We start from the raw sequence: 15,181 nt of genomic DNA, 5'->3' as shown, positions 1-15,181 counted from the left end.
ACTCATTGGAGCACACATACATTTACTCATTAGAACACATACATTTACTCATTGGAACACATACATTTACTCATTAGAACACATACATTTACTCATTTGAACACACATACATTTACTCATAAGAACACGCATACATTTACTCATTAGAACACACATACATTTACTCATTAGAACACATACATTTACTCATTGGAACACATACATTTACTCATTAGAACACACATACATTTACTCATTGGAACACATACATTTACTCATTAGAACACACATACATTTACTCATTGGAACACACATACATTTACTCATTAGAACACATACATTTACTCATTGGAACACACATACATTTACTCATTAGAACACACATACATTTACTCATTAGAACACACATACATTTACTTATTGGAACACACATACATTTACTCATTAGAACACACATACATTTACTTATTGGAACACACATACATTTACTCATTAGAACACACATACATTTACTCATTGGAACACATACATTTACACATTGGAACACATACATTTACTCATTAGAACACGCATACATTTACTCATTGGAACACATACATTTACTCATTGGAACACACATACATTTACTCATTGGAACACATACATTTACTCATTGGAACACATACATTTACTCATTAGAACACACATACATTTACTCATTGGAACACACATACATTTACTCATTAGAACACACATACATTTACTCATTAGAACACACATACATTTACTCATTAGAACACACATACATTTACTCATTAGAACACACATACATTTACTCATTAGAACACACATACATTTACTCATTGGAACACATACATTTACTCATTAGAACACACATACATTTACTCATTGGAACACACATACATTTACTCATTGGAACACATACATTTACTCATTAGAACACACATACATTTACTCATTGGAACACACATACATTTACTCATTAGAACACACATACATTTACTCATTGGAACACATACATTTACTCATGGGAATACACTTACTCATGAGAACATGGACAGGGATAACCCTCTTTTAAGTGTTTGACTGTCCAGCACTCGGCTCGAGGATGTAGAATAAGAGTCCAACGTTGGACTGTAAGGTCTGGTCTCATTTATTCACAATAATTCCAAAACTAGTTAAATGAACTTATTACTCTTGTTGGCCTGAATGAAGTATGTGATAGGACTAACTAACAGTATCAAGATAAAAGCCATGTGTTTAGACAGACAACCAATCTGCAGGGGGAACTGAACCCTTGTCGCCTTGGTTACAGGTGAGTGTGTTAACCACTGAGCCACTTGATCACTCTGTCAATTAAAATTCTGCCTCTAATAATTAACTTCTTTACCCTTGTTTATATATGCCTACATAGGACTGGCTTAATGTTCACTCTCATCACACTGCAGGTTTCACATACATGTGTATATAAGTTCGACATCTCATATGGCTCATAAAGAACACAACTTTTCTAGACCAAAACATCTCTCTTGCTTGCCGAGTTGTTAAATAGCAACTTAAGTACACCAAAACATCTGTTTCCCTTGCTAAGATGTAGAGTAACAAATTTAGTATGTCAGATACAATCAAGAATTTCTGTCTCCATTTCATTCATATCCTCATCCTCCTCTCCTTCGATCTCTCTCTCCATCTCTTCGTCTCCTCCTGAAGGACCCACATCACCCTTTTCCATCTCTTGGTCGTCTGCTGAGCCATCAGAGCTTGACTCTGACATGTTCTTCCCAAATTTGTTGATTCTGGACATACGTGCTTTCTTCTTCCTTAGGTTGACTTTACCTTTGAACAAAAACAATTTCAATCAATCAGGTACTCCATAGTGTGTGTTTGAATGAGTTTCCATTTAAAATAGTTTCTATTTTGCAAGATTTACAAAATGAGATTACAAATCGCTCTTTTCAGCAAGCTACAGGGTGTCTTATCTATTTTACAACAATTGCAAAACAAGAGATCCCAGAGGGACCTTGGCGCCCACCACTGAATGATCTATATCAGTCAAAGGAAATATCTTTCTCTTCTTTCACTCTTCCTTTAAAACATTTAATAACTTTAAATAATACAATATAGCAGGAGCAACCTGCAATTGTCAAAATCCAAGATGGCAGCCAGTTGGTCATGTTGTTTTCTGATCAGTTCCAAAATGCAATGTGCACAACTTGGGACCAAAGGAAACTTACATATGAAATATCAGAAATATTCCATTAGGGACTCTCTGAGAAATAACGATTACAAACTGCAATTGGGCCGCCTTTCCGCCATGTTGTTTCCTGATCAGTCCCAAAATGCAATATGCACAATTGCAGACCAAGGGGAACTAACATATGAAATGATAAGAAAGATCCCTTTGAAACTTTCTGAGAAATAGTGATAAGAAACTTTAATTGTCAAAATCGAAGATGGACACCTTACAGCCATGTTATTTTCATATCTGTCCCAAATTGCAACATGTACAACTTGGGACCTAGGGGAACTTAATAATATGAATTTGAGACAGATCCCTTCAGTACGTAATTTCTGAGTAATAGCAATAACAAACTTCAATTGTCAAAATCCAAGATGGCTGCCTGTCCGCCATGTTGTTTTTCGATCAGTCCGAAAATGCAATATGTACAACTAGGGACCAAGGGGAACTAACATATGAATTTTGAGAAAGATCCCTTTAACACTTTCTGAAAAATAGCAAAAATAAGAATTGTTTACGGAGGGACAGATGGAGGGACAGACAGACGGACTATAAAAAGACGCAGGGCGATTGTATGATAATGGGCTAAAAAGATATATATCATTTAATATATTAATCACTCTGGTTGGTCCAAATGGGTAATAGTGTGGGAGGAAACAGGAGTATCCCTAGGAAACCCAGTCGGGCAGAAGACCACATACTTTATCATTTCTAATTAGGGAATCAAACCCAAGTGGCCTAGGTGAAAAGCAAGTGCCGGTGACCACTGGGCAATGTTCCCAGTCAGATGGGACAAACTTTTTCTAGTGTGACAATCGTCCTTCTATGGACATACATGGACAAAGCATGATGAGTTGAAATTCAACCTTGACATCATTTAATCAAGAGAACTGGATAGGATACTGTAAATATGAACATAAGAATCTATACCATCACAACAGCCTGCTACTGTAGGCCATAACTCCATCATAGTAAATCCTTCTTTATTTAGTTTCAATTATTTTTCCCTTTATGGTATAATTACTGTCGGCCCATAGATCACTCAGTAGGTGACCTTCATTATAACTTCAATCAGAACCGATTTGTCACCAAACTGTGAAACCAACCCCAACCTTTCACTTTGAGAAACCATATACAGATGTACAACCTACCTACATATCAATGTCTAACCTAGCTATCTCCTTTATATATTACAGAAAAAATCTACAGAGTTCATCAGGCAATGAATTCAATGACTTAAATACATATTCTGAAATACTCAGACTTTGTGTGTCCATTCCAGTTTTGGTCAGTATATATAAATAGAGAAATGATTGAGGGTAACAGTTTAACTGGCTGACCATGCTTTGTGACTGAAGGACAGGACTGTAGGAGATTTGATAAATGTCACAACATATTGTGCCAAATTGGCAGTAATTTATCTACTGTATCACTGTCTGCTCTTACTAGGTATCTTATACAACATGTACATGTTAACTTAGTACAGTGCTGGGGTGTAAATTGGGGGAGCATCTATTACATCTGTCAAACAGATATAGCAATGTAAATGACAAGTTACTGAAGGCAGAGTTAGATAAAGGCCGGTATAATCGACTTGACATTAGATATGAAATGTATTATGCAGTGCTTTATAATTTATAAATCACACACATCAAGTTAAGTACACTCTAAAATTGGCAGGTGAGAGTGACATATAGTAACACAGCTTTCTCCGATTTACTTCTGAAGAGTCAAATGATTTGGGTGTGTTCTCAATATTTCTGACATTTCTAATATTATAAATATACTGTACAGTAATCACAATTTTTTTGTTAAGAATTGAATAGTTAATTCTTCTAAAATTATATGTATTAAGTCTATTAATTCAGCACACAAATTTCTCACAACTGTTGTGTGCAATTAGTTATCTTAATATTTTGCATTTTAATATATTCACCGAAAGTGAGCTAACGAGGTTCTTTAATTAAGTTCATATATTATAAAGACTATATTCAGTGTGTCCTTATTCATAATTACAGGAAATAGTACATTGTTGTGTTGCTATAAAACTTCTTATGCCAAAAAATCTTTTAACTTTAAAGTTTCTAAAACATTTAGAATGTATGACACGTACACTCCATTAACAAGAGATCCCCAATTGGAGTTAATGGCACCCATCATTGTGTCTACACTGCATGCATGATCTCTAATTCTTTATTGATTCTATTTAAGTTAGATCTTTTCTCATACTTTTGTTCTCATGATCAAACCAAGAATGGAGATTGGGACAAAGAGGATCCATACAGTACTTTTTGAAAATTTAAAATTTCAACAATCAAAATCAAAGATCCCCACCTGTCAATTTCTGCTTTCACTATCAGTCTCAAACATACAGTACAAAAGAGGCAAACTGGAATCTTCTTATGCAACTTGGGAAAGATCCAAACAGAACTTGCTGATAAACTCCAACTTTCAAAATCAATGATGGCTGCCTGTTGGCCATCCTAATATCTGATCAGTCCCAAATTGTAATACACACTACTCAGCAACACATGTATGAAAAATGCCTGTTCAGTTTTAAAAGAAAACAAGTCCATTCTGAAACAAGTCCAGATGGCTACCTGTCAGCCATCTTGGTTTTTGATCAGTCCCAAAATCTACTATCCCTAATTATAACTATATATACAGGAAAACAGGGTTACAAAGTGATCAATAGGCAGAATTCTGACCAGTCAATACCCTGATAAGTAAACAAAAGATCAATTTAACAACATCCCATTCTAGGTAGATAATCTGATAATTTGTTTATCTGTCATCGGGTGGAAAAGGTGGTCTGTTCAGATAAACAAAAGATTGAACGCTTGACATGCGGCAAGCTGTTCATGGCTTGCTGCACAACAGGTAAGTTTGACCACAGGCGACCAGTCGCAATAACGGGGTCAATTTAATGTTAATTAGTGGTCATTTGGACTGTCAAAAGTGGTCGTAATATGGCCTAGCGGGGTGGTATTAATAATGAAGCGACTAATACAAAGATACATAGAAAAAATCAACGGGACTGAAGAAAAGTGCCGGTAAATTAGCGGGGTGGTTGTAATTGTGAGGTGGTCGTTAAGTGAGGTTTCACTGTATTCAACATTGGGATTAGGCCTGTGAGATTTTGGACAAATCACATTGTAATTAATATCTGAGAAATAGCAAACTTCAACCTCAAAATTCAAGATTCAAGACATTCCAGTTTCTGATCAGGATCAGACCTAAAAGATAATAATGTATGTGAATTTTTACACAGTCACCTCTGGTACCTCCAGGGAAATAATGCCAACATGTATTGTGTAAGGGTCAACAAACTACAGACAGCTACAGGTAGTTACATGTAAGACCACATGTTCCCTACTGGCCCCCACTAAAAAAATAGTAAAAGTGACCTTAACCTTAACTCAAAAACCCAGGAACTCGAACCTGTCCAAATTCTTGTGGTCCTTTAGCATTGTGTGAAGTTTGATCAAACTCCTTCAAGGAATAAAGGCACTAGAGCGCCGACAACCTTTGGTGTTTAGTACATATGGACGAAGAGGACTCCTATAGTCCCCCTTAAGTTTCACCAGTAGCTAGGTGACTAATTGAAGAGCCAACCGACTCAATGATGATGGGCTAAAATCTATTTTGAAAGTATTTACTGCATCAAACCTTTGTGTTAGAATACCAATGGAAACCTCTATACCGTTGTGACGGTAAGCTTTATGTAACTGTCTGAGTGTCATCACACCACATTCACAGCAGATGAGAGATAATTGAATTCTAGCTGTGCTTGCAGACAAGATCTTATCTATATGTAGAGGAAATGATCCAGGAAAGCTGTCAGCTTGCCCAGCCCTAGGAAATGTCATTTGCTGCATTGTATGCTGCAGTACATTTCTGTAACTAGGTTTTGTATGTTTTCAGATAATTAGGTCTTCAAACCTATGTTATATTCAGGCAATGCAGTACTCAGATAACTTAATACACAGAATATAATTTGGGAAGGTTCATGATAATTTGAATGCAGTAATATAATTTGGGAAGGTTTATGATAATTTGAATGCAGAATATAATTCGGTAAGCTTATGATAATTTGAAAATACATGTGTAGAATATAATTTGTTAAGTTTTTACTTTATGATAATTTGAATACAGAATATTATTTGAGAAGTTCTATGATTATTTGAATACAGAATATTATTTGAGAAGTTCTAAGATTATTTGAATACAGAATATTATTTGGGAAGTTTTATGACAATACAATATAGACAAAGTGTTATGATAACTGTACTGATGAGGTTATCTACCAACAGCTATAAAACCTAATGACACTAAACTCAAAAAGAGTGAAAGGTGAGATTAGCAGTAACCATATAAAATGTCTAGCTTAGACATCGCTTAGACAGGATGTTTATATATTGTACATTTGTATTTAGGTACAATATTTTATATTCCAAATGGGGAATCATGTCATTTTAAACACTTGGACAGAAACATGAGATATAATTACATCTTAATTTCTTTGTGTCTCCAACATATTTGAGGAATTTAAGAAATTAACTTTATTTAAGACATTAGTCGGCTGTACTATCACATGTAAATCATTATCCACAATGTAGATATTTAGTGACAGAACAGTTTATAGCCAGGTGATGAATACATCAGCTCCCCTCTGATACCCCAATTTGTTTAAGTTAGGACATTTTTATGCATCATTCTCATCTGAATATGATCAAAATAAGATATATTTTGTTTTTGCTTCATAGCAATCTAATCAATAGAAGAAACCTGATGTGCAATTAAATTCAGAAATCCACTTGGGATTTAACAGGCTCTAGATCTGATAATGAAATCTGGCCTGTGACGACCATTTCCAAGGCCTTGATCACAGATACTAATTACACTGTGTATGGACGACCCCCAGTGTCAGATAATACTGATGTTTATCTCTGATCAACAAAAACAAAAATAATGTGTTATTACAACAATGGCCGACCGCAACAAATCAACAATCAATTTGCAAGCCTAAAGGATACGTAATGAAATTTAACAAGTTATGGACAGGTTCTTTCTTATTGTCTACCACGGGAGATTTCCCAGGATGCCAGGGTACATGTACAATCCTTCCCATAAACAATAGCTATACATTAATTAATTTAAAACCAATTTCCTACTACAAACAAGTGGTTGATATTGGTATGCACAGTAATACTTCAGCACAAGGGTTTTGCATGCAAACAAAACAAGTCCCAATTGAACAGTTTACTCTAGACAAAAACGCAATGCACACTAACTATATATATATGTTATGTTTGCCAGTAAAGTTCTGTCTTTTATAACGACTATGAATACTGTATCCCTAAATGATATACTTTGTTTTAATTTCACAAGCTTTTTTGTCCCAAATTTCTAAAAAATAAAGTATGTAACCCTTCTTTTTTGCATAAATATAACATAATAATACAAATGATGAAGGAAGACAACTTATATTGTGCCTTGAACTCACTATCTACGCCATCCCAATCGTCTAGCCAAAACAGCTTATACCACCGCACCACATCACAAGTCATCAATGCAAGTTTTCTTCCTTCATCATTTATTTGTGTTACTATGTTATATATCTAATTAATTGCACAATGTATCGTATGTACTTTGTGTTTTTCCTGTTGTGTACGGTGATGAACATATACAAATGTATATACACCGTACATTAAATAGTGAGAAAAAAGTTTGTGTCGACTCGGAGTGGGTAAATATAAGAAAAAAAAAGTTAACAACCAACTATCAAGCAGCTTTCATCCTTTGCAGGGCTCTTTAGGTATTAAGGTTTATTTTCAAAGTTGTCCTTCAGAAATAAACCTTACACGTCATTCAAACAATAAATAATAACATAATTATTTTGAACTACTTTATAGTTAATTATGTCCCTGCTAGCTAGCAATCATGTGACAGAAAGCTGCGACACCAGATTAGTTCTCGAGGATCTTAATTCTGCAATAGTTTAAAATTGCTTTAAACAATGAAAACAAAAATAAGTAACCCATAATATTTTTCTACTTTATTTTGACTACAAATACCATTTTGAAAGACATTATTCTTTATTTAAAAATCTTTGTAAATTGTTTACGATATGTGTCTTTAAACTATACTAACAATGCAGACATATCTAATTTTTTTTACAATTTTATGCATGCCAACATGCAACATTATGATCATTAGCTGCATGTGGCCATACATAGAGTGTAATCTCACTTCCACCTGCACACCAAGTGTACATTTCAATCCTGTACAGGTAAAAAGTAAATGTAGACTGTAATATCTAAATCATACACATCAGTAATATACATGTATTCCTAGTGTCAGATTCGTGCACACAGTTCCTGTTATTGTGACCCTCAACCCTTGAACAGCCAATTTAGAGATGCTTATTAGCTTACATTAAATTCATGGTATTCATACCTATGGTATTATATAAAGTATGAGACTTTCGATACATTTATAAAAAAAAAAAGTTTGGTTTAAAAAAACAGCCTTTCTTACAAACATGTCAATTTTCTACATTTGTTGCTTCTTACCAATGAATTTCAATTTTCTGTACTTTTTTTGTTTTCAATATTTGCTTTTTTTCAATAAGAATGAATTTCCATAAGAGTTACATTATAATTATACAACATTATGAAATCCTGGAATATACATTGCTACAAATCTCACTGAAAGGAAGCAGTTTCCTTGAAAAGTGAAATGTTGTACATTGTAATTTGTTTTGGTTTACATCCTTATTTTTCAACCAATGTCCAATAAGGTAAATGAAGTGATGGTGTCCATGAATGATGAGGTCAATGCCAAATGTTTTTATAGTGGAATCACACTGAAACGCCATATGTTTAGTGTGACAACTCGCCCAGTCACAAAGCTGTACATCTGAGAGCAGTAAGCACCAAATGTATAGACATTAGTTTGTCTTGGGCAGGTTCCTAATAATTTATCAATAAGAATCATGCAATGGGGGCAGCAGGTACAATTTTGATGTTCTAAGAAGTGAAAATACCCTGGATTCAGTGTTAAGCATGATATAACCCTTTCTGAAATTAATTATTGTGTCAGAATATATAGTTGACAGTCTCCAATCTGAGCTCAAGAGATGTGATCACCAGTTACTTACAACAGTTTACCGGGTATGCTTTAACAGTGGATGATATTTAACTGAGAGATGAGTTTGATTTCTACTTTGAATTATCAACTAAAATATTCCTTGATTTACAGGTATACATTTATATCACAGTGAACAACAGCCAATCTAGAACTGTCAGAACAGAAAAACACAGTACTGGTTCTACCCCTAGAGGTCTGATAAATACAACTGTAGAACAACATAGCCAGAAGTTAGTAAAAAAACATATTAACGGACACTATCAGAGCAATTACATTAAGTACATTATCACTATAAAATATTCCTGAGAGACATTGGAGCATTTGATTTGTTGAAACCAATCTCTACAAGGAGTATTGATGATCTGGTGATGACCTTACGGTACAAATGTACCTAATGCAGCATCTGTGTGCTGTGAAATAACCACACTCAGCTTTAAATGTCAAATTTGCAAAATATAAACTCACTCCATTACGTATATTACAGCACATATATTAGAAGAGATACACAAGAGGGCCAATGGGCCTGCAATGCTCACTAAGTATTCATTGCTTTCTTCAATCATTGGAGTGGGTCAAAATCAGACTTCTTTAAACCAACTGCAATCTCAAGGCATTCTACCACTCCAGAATATCAAGAGGTACATAAGTGGACCTAATCATTGAAAGATTCAAAGTTGATTAGGGTCATGGATGTGGAATCCAAATTGATACCTTTTCTGTTCATTAATTTTTTTCAAGTCTCACAAGGCGGCTGAACATTCATTTGAACAAATGCAATGATAGGTCTTCAATTTTTAGCATGCATTTGCAAATATCATGACCCTGGGCCTATATTAGATATCCAGAAGTTGCTAACAAGTTTTAATATATCTGACTTTGAAAGTAGGTCAAAGTCCTTCATCAGAAGATGTTACTGGTTCAATATCATGACCCTGGGCCTCTTGTGTTAAACACATTTGACACTGGTGACCTTCATTATGGATCAAGGTCATTACTTCATAGATACCTTAGATGTCATCCACAATAGCTGCTTGCAAAATATCATGACCTTACCCCAAATTGTTTTTGAGAAGAAGTCTTTTGATGAAAAGCTGATGAAAGGCAACCAGACAATGGGCACTGCATGTGTCAAGTACAGCCTACCTGGTAAGTTCATGTGGCTCTGCAGGAAATATATTTATCAAAAACTTCAAACGTAGAGTATACGTACTAATAAATTGATGGCTCTTCAGGAAATATATTTATCTAAAACTTCAAATGTAGAATATATATTAATAGATTGATATTGTTAAAACAAGTACAATGATCAAGCTGACTATAAATATTGATTACATGAAAACTAACACCCCCTCCAATCTCTCTTCAGGAGGAAACACTGATCCAGTATGTGTTTCACAGATAAGCTATCTTGTAATTTCCAGTGGATTCTCATGGGAGGAGGATTTCTATAAAACCGAACACATCAGCCGCTATAACATATTGATTGATTAGTCAGAGCTCACATTTTCCCATCAGAAACACCAGAACAGTGAACTGTACAGTTATTACAACACTATGGGATGTAACAGAATATTGATCCTATGTTTTAATAGTAAAGATCAGTAGACAAGAGGCCTGATGGGCCTGCTTCACTCACCAGGTATTCAATCTTTGATGATTATCTGCCTTCAGTTACAATCAGAAGAACTTGATTCTATGAAATTAAGTAATTAAGTCTTTTGAGTGTTTTAACAAATATGACCCTTGTGACCTTGAATATGAATCAAGGTCATAATAATTTTTGGTCCATCCTAGCTACCTACAAACCAAATAATTACCATGATTCCAGGCCTTTTGGTTTCCAAGAAGAAGTTGCTTGAATGCATAAACACATTTAACCTCTGTGACCTTGAATATGGGTCAAGGTAATTTCTTTTCGTGGATTTTGTGGGGCTGTATTCCAGATACCTATCAGCCAAATATCATGATTCTAGGCCTTTTTGGCTTTTGAGGAGACATTTAAAGGAAATAGTTAATGCATGACAGATGACAGATGGATGCTGCATCATTGCATAAGCTCACATATGATGTAGTCCTTGGACAGAATAATTAGTAATCATAATTTAACAGTAAAGGTGTAGAAAATCAGATAAAGTAACTGTTCATTATAGTGGGATCAATAAAGCTAACAGAATATACATATGTAGGTATGAATTATTGAAGTGGTCTATTTGTAGACAGCCGATATCAATGTGTTCTGTTGATACTAACAGCCATTAGTAAGGTGTTGGACCGTTGACCCATGTACAGTAGAAGATAGAGCTAGAAATCCAACAGATCAATAAATAAAACATACACTGCTTTCACTTCTTGACAGTTATAATATCATCTGAAATGATTTAATTTAAATATTCTGATTCTCTGATATATATTTGCATGTTGAAGAGTATCTTTTATTTCTACTAATGTAAAAGAACCCATTAAAAGTTATATTTATTTCAATGCCTCTGCTAGGGATCGAACCTGGGACCTCTAGTTTACAAGTCTTATTGCGATCAAGCTAAAGAGAAGTTCTCCCTAGCTGAGTGGTATATTGTGGCTAGTATTTACCTGGGCTACAAGTACACCAACAAGAGATTCCAGATGGATCTAGGTGTCCTTGGAAGATATTTGTTTAATGCAATTTTTGTTTTCCTATTTTTTTTTTTTTCTTCTTTTAAATATCTAGCATTGACAGCCATATGACAGCAGTAAATAGCCATTGTACTGCTAGAATTCATTCTGAAGCTAGAATTTATTCTCACATAAGGATGTTGCCAAGCTTGAAACAGACTTTTCAAAGTAACATCATTAGATCTATAGACAAGAATATAAAAAAGGGAAAAGAGATTTCTGATATCAGCCTGTCATTTTTTTCTGATTTTTTGGTCAGTCTCAAAATAGCCTGATGCCCATATGTTGATTTGGAGCTCCCTTATCCTAACAAAATTAACATGTAATGATTAATGTTTGCACACAATTTTGAAATACCAGGAGGCCCTGAATATATCTGAATATCTCATCTGGTATTCAATGTTTTGTGACCTTTAAATCGGGTCAAAACTAAACTTCTGGTTGCCAACTTGAGGAGCTGGCATGTATGAAATTAGACATACTGGTATGTACATGTAGGCTAAATTTTTTTTTACCAAGGAACGTACTTAAAAGTATGACAAACAGATGTTTAAATCTGAATAAACTAAAAGTTACAACAATTAACACAGCTGATAACCTGAAAAATATCAGTTCAGGTCATAACTTTTCCCAAAATCTGCAGAACTCATGATCAATATTAATGCCAATACCTATGTATTATGCAAAACAATTCCAAGCATGGGCAAAAACGAAAAAAATATATAGAATTGAGCCCCATCCCTGGAACCAACTCAGCTAGTACCAGCCAAATATCATGATTTCATATCATTACTGGTTTCACCTGTATGGGACTGATACGTTTTTTGAGTGTTTTAACAAATTTGACCCGTGTGGTGACCTTGACTATGGGTAAAGGTAATTTATACTAGGAAACTTACAGCATCATATCATTATTCCAGTAGAGTCTTTTCAATTTATCAATGAAGGTATTTGAGTGTCTTAACAAAGTTGATTTTTGTCACCTTGAAAATAGGTCAAGGTCATTATTTTTCAGAAAGCTAGTTTGTTGGGCTTTATCCTAACATCAAACTTAATGAAATTAAGCTGATGATGCCTTCACAACTACCAGGTGGAGTTATAATTATGTAAATAATAATTTGATACCTTACCTGTGTAACAGGATCGGTTTATGTACTAGGTTCATATATCATTATGTAATTAAATAAACATCAAACACAACTCCATTTTATGATCTTCTCCTGCATGTCAACTACATGTAGCTATATAATTAAAGAGTTGAGATAGTCATTGTTCTGTGTTGATATTATACACCGTAAATTAACCATTCATTATCTGCAAACCCTAGCATAAAGTTATTGGTTGTAATAATTTTGAACTATACCAGTAATACCGTATTTGACCTAATAAGGGCGCAGGGCGCGGGTAATTGACAGTGGGGGCGCCCTTATTAAGATTAATTATTCTGAAGTTTTATGAAACAGACTATACCTTATAGCAGAATACCCAAGGTTGTGGAAACGGTAAAATATTCAGTCATAAAAATATTCCAGATGAAGATATCTATTCATTATCATATATTAAGCTTAAACATCACTTGAATACTCCTGTAAACTTGTAAACCATGCCAGCTGATCTTTAGACCAGAGAACGTGTGTTCCACCATTTATGTTCAAATGGAACTCTTTTGTGTTCTATTTATAGAAACAGGTGATTTCCCAGATCATATTAGACATCGTTTTCTTTGACCTAATAATTGATTTACAATGTCTTTTACTAGCTTTCTGTTCTGAACAAAAGTTATTTATCAACAAGAATGAAGTCTTTACTTTATCTTCAAATAAAGATGGTAAGTTATTATTTGTATGTGTGTTTAGTTTTGGGTGCTCTTTGCACTGACATGTCATCTGTAGCCTGTAGGAATACACAAAATGTGGCGAAAACATGTGTTCCAGTTACTTAATTTGCTGAAGAAAATTGAACACATAAAGTAGCAAAATATTTCACATGAATTATTACTTTTGAACACCATTTTGACATTCAGTCAAAGATTTATTTCCTTGAAAAAAGGTAGGGGCGCCCTTATTAGGGCAGGCGCCCTTATTAGGTCAAATACGGTATATATAAACCAAAGGCTATAATGAATACAAACTCTGTCATAAAAATGGTATAAAAGCATAATACAGTTTGCATTGCACTGGGCAAGGAATGGATCCGGAGTTTACACCAATTTGCAAAGAGGTGGGCACGGAAAGGAGTTTACACGGATTTGCAAAGAGGGTTAATAACTAAATAGCAATATCCTAGTCGATGCAACTGCAGCTTGAATGGGGCACATACAATAGAGATGGGTCCACCACACATTAGAGATTATAGTTAATACGCCGGGACTCTTTGAGACATATACAATATAGTTGGGTCCAGAACTCCTTGATCACCGACAGAGTTGGGTCCAGAACTCATTAGGACATACAACAGAGTTGGGTCCAGGACTCCTTGGGACACATACAACAGAGTTGGGTCCAGGACTACTTGAAACACACACAATATAGTTGGGTCCAGAACTGCTTAGGACACACAACAGAGTTGGGTCCAGGACTACTTGCAACACATACAACAGAGTTGGGTCCAGAACTGCTTAGGACACACAACAGAGTTGGGTCCAGCACTCCTTTGGACACACACAACGAGTTGGGTCCAGAACTGCTTAGGACACACACAACAGAGTTGGGTCCAGAACTGCTTAGGACACACAACAGAGTTGGGTCCAGCACTCCTTTGGACACATACAACGAGTTGGGTCCAGAACTGCTTAGGACACACACAACAGAGTTGGGTCCAGAACTGCTTAGGACACACACAACAGAGCTGGGTCCAGAACTCCTTAGGACACACACAACAGAATTGGGTCCAGAACTCCTTATGACACATACAACAGATTTGGGTCCAGGACTACTTAGGACACACAACAGAGTTGGGTCCAGCACTCCTTGGGACACACAACAGAGTTGGGTCCAGAACTACTTGCAACACACACAACAGAGTTGGGTCCAGAACTCCTTAGGACACACACAACAGAGTTGGGTCCAGAACGGACTTAGGACACATACAACAAAGTTGGGTCCAGAACTCCTTGGGAAACACACAATATAGTTGGGTCCAGAACTCGTTATGACACAC

The 15,181-nt window shown here is 35.2% G+C and overlaps 1 protein-coding gene across 1 annotated transcript in view; it reads right to left on the bottom strand.

Moving 5' to 3' along the window:
• Window positions 1-411: 411 nt before the first annotated feature.
• LOC117321583 (general transcription factor 3C polypeptide 5-like) overlaps window positions 412-15,181 on the bottom strand; it is a 42,077-nt gene continuing 27,307 nt past the window's right edge. The window contains exon 9 of the mRNA XM_033876045.1: window positions 412-1,815. Within this exon, the coding sequence (XP_033731936.1) occupies window positions 1,595-1,815 (221 nt within the window). The 3' untranslated portion in view covers window positions 412-1,594. The remainder of the gene's footprint in view (window positions 1,816-15,181) is intronic.

The sequence above is a fragment of the Pecten maximus genome, chromosome 2, assembly GCF_902652985.1.
Source record: "Pecten maximus chromosome 2, xPecMax1.1, whole genome shotgun sequence".
Taxonomy (NCBI): domain Eukaryota; kingdom Metazoa; phylum Mollusca; class Bivalvia; order Pectinida; family Pectinidae; genus Pecten; species Pecten maximus.
Note: the sequence above shows the minus strand (reverse complement) of the source record. Positions and strands in the feature narration are given on the sequence as shown.